Raw genomic sequence first — 8,624 nt, 5'->3', positions numbered from 1 at the left:
GAAAAAGGCGCGAAATTCAAATTTTCTATGAGACGAGATCCCTTCGCGCCTACATTTTTCAAATTTGCCGCCTTTTTCTACTGACAAGATCTGCTTGACCAAGTTTAAAAAATATTGAATGAAATACAGTGTTGCCAACCTTATTTTAAATGTCATCTGTGACAAATAAGTGAACCATAGACTTTTTTATTTTATTCATATATTCATTCTTTTCCCGCCCATACCCTCCATTTTTGCTACTTCTTGATTTAAAAATATTTGTTAAATTTACAATTTTATTTCAAAGTAAGTGCTTGGTCGTAGAAAAAGTATTGTATGCAACGTTGTTTAACTGAGTCAAAAAATACTCGTGGCGTCTTTATTAACAATTTTCGGCTTCGCCTCAAATTGTTACTCACGCCACTCGCCTTTTTTGACCTCTCTTAAATAACGGTTGCATAAAATACTATACTAAGTACCTAAGTATCTAGGAGTTGTTGAAGTGCTTTTTTCAGCGTCCATATCAAAATTGCACGATGGAATTTGTATCTTCCCAGTCCCAGAGCCTTTATTAATAGGACAAGATTATGCAGGTCGGTTGACCGATTTGGTCGTATGGTCGTTATAAATAAATAATAAAGTAATAGCGACAAAACGACTTTGACATAAATTAGTATTCATAAAGACAATTATGATGCTACCTACATAGAATTAGGTATAATTTATTTTTGTTATTTTTCCTGCTTGTCCAGAATGTTGTGTTAAAAATAAAGTAAAAGAGTTCTGCTACGTTGCGGTCATATATTATCAGAGCTTTTAAGCTAGGTACCTTTTTACAACTCCCAACTAAAAAAGTAGGTAATCCTGTTCAAAGGGCCAAACATGCTGACAAGCTACCAGTGGCGGCGCGTGGAATTTTTCGCTAGACAACTCGGAGCAAAAAAAAACACCTACATGAAACACCTACATTATGTACTTATTTTTTCATGATAAGCGAAGGTAAAGTAAAGCGCTAGGTGTGTCCTTGAGTTCGTTCTTTTGCAGTTAGTGTATAACCACCTTTGCCATACTTGTCATCACTGACGTCACATAAACAGTGTATGTCGTGTATGACAAAAGCGGATTCCTACTCCTAAATTCCTAACAATCCTAACTAATAAGTTTTTTGCAAAAATTTCATTTTGGGTACAAGCTTTTATCGCTGACTATACTTTTCTTACGACAGACAACTAATACTCATCGAGACAATTCTAAAAACCCCTAACACAATTAGGTTGCGTTGTTTCATCACAGAGTTCTTATGGCGACCTCCTGTCTCCATCATCAGATCAGTTCGACAGTATGATATTATTGTATTGTCAGCAGAACTACATAGGTACAGCTGCCAATTTTCATGACGCTACGATCCTTGGAAGATGTTTAAATTAGTTACCTTAGATTCCATTACATTAGTTACATACAGATCGACCTAATAAAAGCTTGTTAAAAACAAGGACTGACCTTGAAACACCTGCACGAACAATACGCAACACTAATAACACTCAAAAATTCACTGCTTTAGTCTTTATATATAAATATATGCACACAACTAAGTAAAATCTCATTAAAACCTATAAAACTCTAATAAAAACAACAATAACAACAAATCTTGGCAATAACCGGAACGGAAGTGTTGTCATAATATTATTCCATTTTCACGACCTACGGACTTCCAAAACCTATTACTACAAATTTATAAACAGTACTTTCTTCGAAGAAACCCTCGTTATAGTTAGGGAGGCGAATAGGGGAATTTTCGGCAATACTCGAGCGTGGCAGTTTAAGATATGAGAGATACCTTAGACCTAATAGAACAACCTTGTAAAGTATTTAGCTCTATATGTAGTGACGCGCGCCTAGGATAGACGATCAGATTAGTAAAAAAAAATGGATAGTCTGAAATACTCGAGCGCCTCAGATTAAGATATTGGGGGTTGATTTTAGTGTTTAAAGACTAAATTTAACTAATCTGACGATAAGTCCTTGACGCCGCCGAGTTATAGGGTCGCGAACTTGTAAAAAAAAAACGTTAATCCGGCATTCTCGAGCGCGATTTTTTTATTTTTTATTTTGAAGAATATAATCTAAAACTTACTAAAAATACAAAATCTGCCGGTTTCCGCATGACCGGAAGTGTGGAGGAGCCATTTCGTCTTCCTAAGAACGCGTTGCGGCATATAAGTCGCGAACGATACATTTTACAAAAAAAAAGTTTAAATAAACAAAAAAGGTAATTTTATTGTCATTCTTAAATTCCCCGTTTTATCAAGGAGAAAGAAAGGAAAAAAAAGAAACCAAAAAACCTTTTTCGGTCAGATTAAGAGAACCCACCAACATTTTTGTCAGATTAAAAAAATATGCTTTCAGGATACCGAGATAAACCTCCCCTATGAAAATCTGACGCGCTCGAGTATTTCAAAAAAACTTTTTTTTTTTTGCATATTCAAAAATTCATCGTAACTTATCGTCACGCCGAAATCGTCAGTTTTTTTAAAGGAAGCTTCCTTGGGGCCTACTTAACACCCCTTCCGAAAATCTGACGCGCTCGAGTAAATTTTTTTTTTTTGCATTTTTGACTACTTTATATGCCTACCCCCACCACGCAAACCGGCAGATTAGTATACCGTTGTTATCAGAGGCACTCGGGGCATACGTAGTATGAATATCTGACGCGCTCGAGAATGCCCAAGTAACTGTTTTTTTTAACATTTTTGAAAAACCGTACACGCCAAACCCACCGCTAAAATGGTTTTTGCCATACGAGCTTTTCTTTTCGAAATTATTTTATCTTTCGATTTTGATAGGTCTCGACGGCGCCGTTGAATTACGCCATTTAGCTACCTCGCCTCCCTAACTATTATCAAATTACCTTAACTAAACTTGCGACTCCATAATATTCTTAGATTTTGTAATAAAATTTCTTTTTTTAAAGGTTTTTTGAAAATTTGGTATTAATGATAGCAAAATACAAAAAAAATTTACCCATTAATTCAATTCAATGTTTTAGTACGGCAACATTAACCACACGAGCGGCAAACGCGACTCGATTCAAAATTGTGAAACATTACACTCCAATATAAATCTTACCTATTTGTATTTAAGGTTTAAATTCAAATGAAGCATGGTGTACAGCACTTACGCCACTCGCGGACTTTGACTGTGTGCGTGCATTTTTCCAATATAAACCTTATCATGTTACGTTTAAGGTTTTTATTTAAATGAATAACTCGATACAAAACCGTGTTATTTTGATGCGTAAATACGCGGACTTTCTTTAGCGAACTTTATGAGCGTGTGCGTGAGTTTTCGTATGTGTGTGGTGGCTCATGAATGAATACTCAAGCTTAAACTTAGTCGCCCGCGCGCCCGCTATGATTAGTTGAAATTTAATCAATAGTGAAGCTTTAGTAAATCGTGTTATCGATTACAAGGTAGGTAATACGTAGTGTTTTCGTTATGGATATATACGTAGCAATAAATTTTAGGCAAGCCGGTGGGAATCGGGTTGTATGAAGCCGCCGCTACTGCAAGCTACGCCAAGCCGAAGCACGCGGCAATTCAAAATTCTTTGTCTAATATCAGTGTCTCACTCTCTCATTAAGCAAAATGTGAGACGCTATACACATAGGACCAAGAAATAGGACAGGTGGAATATACCACCCTAAGTTAAAGTTACGAGCGCAGGCATCGGTTGCGCAATGCAGGCCGTCTGCCCTTCCGTTGCCCTCCGCTGCGTCTTGTCTAGACGTACGCCCTATTGCCCCTTTGTGAGGGCCTCATCGTACTGTATAAAATTATTCGAGGTTGCTTAACGGACTTGTTACAAAGGTCTCGAAAACTTAAGTAGGACTCAAGCAACGCGGTCGCATAACAATGGATGGAAGGGTCAACCCTAGGACAACGTAAATTGGAAAGCCACTAGCGTCTTGCTTAAGATAACGCTCTATTATTAGCCTCTGCATTCAAATTAGTTTCTAACTTAGGGACGTGAATGGGTCGATTTAATTTCATTAGAAAAACCTTTTAGGCGCGTTTTGTTTCGATTGAGAAATGTTTTCGTTTCAAAACACGGAGGTACTTCCATTCTAAATCACATCTTCCATTCAAATTTAGCAATACCTATAGTTCGTTTTTTTTAGCATTAGAAATAAGGCAAACAATCTTGATGTCTTTTAATTGAAAAACACATTTAAAAAATAAGTTACGGCAAATATGTAACAATTATGAATCTCATATGATAATTTATATTCTTTTGCTTTCATAAGTAATAGTTACTGATTTTTAAAAAGCGTTTTTCAATTAAAAGACATGTCAAGATCGCTTACCTTCTTGCAAGTTCTTTCTAATGCTAAAAAACGAACTATAGGTACCAACAGAATCAATAGGTAATCGGGTGATAAGTATTATGAGTAGGTTTTTTAGGGTTCCGTACCCAAAGGGTAAAAAGGGGACCCTATTATTAAAACTCCGCTGTCCGTCCGTCTGTCTATCTGTCACCAGGCAGTAACTCATGAACCGTGATAGCTAGGCAGTTGAAATATTCACAGATTATGTGTGTGTGGCTAGCTAAACTTTAGTTAAAATGCCCTAACTTACAACACACTTCCTGTTAAACTACCTACCGCTTGATCGATTGCAAGCACTAAGCAACAGAGGGTCTACTGTGAAAAATGAAAAACGAAATTTCGTTATCGGCCTCTCTATCGCTGAAAAGCGTGAAAGAGAGGTAGATATTGAAATTTGGATTTAGACTTTTCGCGGTAGGCCCTCTGATTCCCTTTGTAAACGGTTCAGCGTCTAGTGGAGATAAATGTTAGTGTAAAAGTTTAGCGGCAAATAAATGGAGAATTCTGCACCTGCGCCCGGCCGCCGCGAGCCTTCTATAGATCCAGTGAAGGCACAGGGAATCCTGTAAGTCTTGTAACTAAATGTACTACATTTCATTGTTTTGTTAAATGTTTAGTCAGGAAGCTTTCTTCTTGAATTAAAGCATTGATTGTATAGCATCTTGCGTGAAATCGAAAAAACACTATCAGTTACTTTACGAGTAGGTACCTACTACAACCAGCCTGGGGGAAAATTCCCAATATTTGCGATGTCACAAGTAGACAAAAACAATGTGACTAAGCTTAAAATATACTTAGTGTAAACAAGGTTACACTGTGTCACATTGGTCAAACAAATAATAAGTTTATTCCTTGCTGTGTCCATATAACTTTGACATTCTTTCCGAGGTTAAAATAACTCAAGACCAGTTTGGTCAATAAATATTTATTCAATGACCATTACGCTGGTTTCGGCCAAAGTACACAAAAAGCAACCGTAACAAATCCGTCCAATATTCCACAATACTCACAACAGTAACAATCCGACTCATGCTTTATCAATCGTGGTTAGTACAGTGAAGTGTAAAAAATATGATTGTACACATCATACCTACTCAAAAATATATTCCATTATATCAGCGAATTAAAAACTATGGGACATAATTTTGAGAGTTATATGCACCCATAGTTTTACACTTGACTGCACATGGCCCAAATTATGTAACTTTGATAATCTTATCGAATCGCTGGATCGATTGACTATTAAATGAAGAGTAGATAATAAGGTTGATTTGAATGCTCTTTATCTAATTATCTGAATCGATTTCTTTTTTGCCATGTTTACGTCTTCTGGGTTATGATATGAAATTTTATCGCATCAAACAAGCATTTTTTGGTAATTTTAAGACCATTTCTTTTCTTGGTCTACTAGATCTAATATCCACTAAACATGTAAGCAATAAACTGTTACACCGTATTATCTGACAATGTGACTGTTAACGATAACGACCAAAATCTATTTACGTAATACGATCGCTAAGCACGCTATGGCTAATTAAAAAAAAACTGTTTATAGTTCATCTCTAACGCGTAAGGAGAGACACGCGGCGCGACAGTGGAAGCAGAAATGGTCGTTCTACACCCAGCTACGGGAAATACAGGAGGAAGAAGCGCTGAAATTGGGTAGGTACAGGGGCGTATTTACCATAGGGCCATCCGGGCCATGGCCCGGGGCGCCAATCCGCTAGGGGCGGCGTATGGGCCATATGGCGCCCCTAGCGAATTGCATTTTGTTTTTCTTCCTTGACTTCTGGGGCGGCGAAATGTATTGGCCCGGGGCGCCAAATTTCAAAATACGCCCCTGGGTAGGTACCTACAATGGTTACAATACCTACTAAGAATATATAATCTATCGATTTCTGCAATTGTTAACTGCTTATTTTGTATTATGATTAGGAGCGAGGCTTGTCTTTGTGGATCGCGCCATTTATGTCCTTATGGCTAATCTTTAGAATATTCTGAATGGAAATATTTTATACGGAATTAATTTAATCACAGCGTAGGTCTTATTTGGATGTCAGGTTACACATATAGTACGATATAAAATAGTAGAAATTAAATAAATTCCATACTAAATTGTTGCCATGTTTAAGCATTTTACGTCAAAAATGTGAGTTACGTAGGAAGTGGCGCCCTCAATAATTTTCTACGATATCTTGTCGGACTATACTTTGACTTATTATTATATTGTAGATTTTTTTTCGAAAACAAAATAAAAATCGGCCCATGACCCATTTATCCGTATTTAGGCATGTCAATGGAGGAATATCGCGCGGTAGTCCGATCGATGAACTGCCAGGCAGAGCCGCAACAGTACCCTGTGCAAGTGGATCCGTCACCGGCCCCTTTGCCTCCAACTTCCTCAGGTGAACACCTCCAAACCATTTATATCGTTGAGTAAACATAATGGAGGATTACCAAGCGGGAATCCATTCGATGTACTTTACTTACTTACTTGTGTAAGTCGCTGCGGGCACAATAAATAAAAAATGTATACCTACCTACATATATATTTATTATGCAAGAACTCAATAAATTTGCACTTAATATTATATAACAAATAAAAATGTACTCGTCAAGATAATTAATTCTTAGTATAAGTATGTTAACTCATGTAAGTGAATTGTAATATTCTTATGAGTAATAAAATTTCTTTAAACCTATGTAAAGTCAAATTAAATCGCTACACCTAGTAGAGTTGGACCAATCTAGCTCTGCAGACTGCTGTGCCAGAGTGTGGCGATCCCACCCTAAACGTAAAATTACTATAAAAATGTGACGTCAGTCTACCTAGCTAGTTCAGGTAGCATAGTCAACGGCCATCCTTCTTTCCTAATTTAGTAGAATGAAATTAGTCTACTGCTAAACTAGTCTATCTAGTTATCTACTAAGTTGTACTTGCCGGCAGGGATGGTGGGCCGGCGCGCTGTGTGCCCGCTGGAGCGCTACGGGCGGCTGGTGCGCACGGCGCGCGACTACCCCACGCGGCCGCCGCTGCCGCCCGGACAGATCTACGACCCGTACAAGCAGACCATCATATTCCTGGGGTACAGTATACTGGCTACTGCTTCGATTGGCAGGCTTACGTGACGCATGATATATGCCAACAAAAACGATTAGGCAATATAGGTAATATAATACAATGACGAGTCTGGCAGGGTCGCCATGCGATGTCCATTGACAGAGTATACTGGCGTGGGGCTTATGGCTTTTTATGACGGGGACCCTCGGTTTAAATTAAGCTCGATTGAGTATGCGGGGCCCGCAAGTACTGCTTCTGCAACACAGCATACTGGATATGCAGCGAGAAAGTTGAATGTTTCTAGTATACCTACTGCTTTAAAAAAAGCTGTACGTCTTTACGTAATCGTACCAGTCCCAGTCGTGCCTTCACTATCAATACCTGTAAGTACCTATGTAAAGTTCCTAACCCGAATGTGGTTTATTCCTAATCGTGCATGAGAACCATAGTCTAGTTGTGCATATAGTAAAGCGTGATATGATGTTGCAGGATCGACGTAGGGGACCCGATATCGTACAAGCTGCCCGCGGCGCGCTGCGAGGTGACGGACGAGATGTGGGCGCGCCCGCAAACTGTCGCCGTGGATCCGCTCGCCGACCGTTTAGCCAAACTGTAGGACCCCTGTAAAACCGTGCAAAAGTAGGTACAGACCGTACCTACTTTTGCACGGGTTTTCTACATCGCGTTCTTTTCTTGCGCGAGAAAATAGCATCTACAGCCACTCGTACTCCTTTAAATGTTTAGGAACAAACGCGCGTTGCACCAAGAATTTTACATATCTTCATTATTCTGTTTGTTATATTGTAGAAAATCAAAGACACATACAAATCACAGGCAGAAGTAATTTTCTACTAAGATAGGGAGTGTGCTTGAGCTGTAGAGGACAACAGAAGCCCTTTATTTATTAATGTGAAGTGTCAATGTCAAGTTTAAGTTTTCGATTTACGACCTCAATAGGGGTCATCCATTAATTACGTCACAGGAATTTCTAGGTTTTTTTACCCCTCCCCCCTCCTTGTCACACTTGGTCACATTTGGCAAACCCCTCCCCCCTGGTGTGACGTCACATTTCTGCAACGAAATCGGCAAATATTTATTTAATATTTTATCGAAATATTTTTGACAAAAGAAATATTAGTAATTTTATAACCCAAAAATAATAAAAAAAAATTAAACGAATAAAAACGATTATCGTTTCA

At 38.3% G+C, this 8,624-nt stretch overlaps 1 protein-coding gene across 1 annotated transcript; it reads left to right on the top strand.

The window, feature by feature from the left end:
- The first annotated feature begins 4,781 nt into the window (after positions 1-4,781).
- On the top strand, positions 4,782-8,054 carry LOC134795473 (uncharacterized). The gene is made up of 5 exons (XM_063767322.1): positions 4,782-4,929; positions 5,920-6,026; positions 6,653-6,769; positions 7,312-7,450; positions 7,915-8,054. Exons 1-5 carry the CDS (start codon positions 4,859-4,861, stop codon positions 8,039-8,041), a joined length of 561 nt encoding a protein of 186 aa, XP_063623392.1. The 5' UTR covers positions 4,782-4,858; the 3' UTR covers positions 8,042-8,054.
- The last annotated feature ends 570 nt before the right edge of the window (positions 8,055-8,624 follow it).

Source organism: Cydia splendana, chromosome 12 (genome assembly GCF_910591565.1).
Source record: "Cydia splendana chromosome 12, ilCydSple1.2, whole genome shotgun sequence".
Classification (NCBI taxonomy): Eukaryota; Metazoa; Arthropoda; class Insecta; order Lepidoptera; family Tortricidae; genus Cydia; species Cydia splendana.
The sequence above is the reverse complement of the archived record's forward strand: the minus strand, read 5'-3'. Positions and strand labels throughout refer to the sequence as shown.

Bases quoted from the DNA above. Each gene is read 5' to 3' on its own strand.
- LOC134795473 (XM_063767322.1), top strand. From the start codon at position 4,859: ATGGAGAATTCTGCACCTGCGCCCGGCCGCCGCGAGCCTTCTATAGAT. The intron at 4,930-5,919 runs GTAAGTCTTGTA...AACTGTTTATAG, and splicing joins GTGAAGGCACAGGGAATCCT to TTCATCTCTAACGCGTAAGG. The intron at 6,027-6,652 runs GTAGGTACAGGG...ATCCGTATTTAG, and splicing joins GGAAGAAGCGCTGAAATTGG to GCATGTCAATGGAGGAATAT.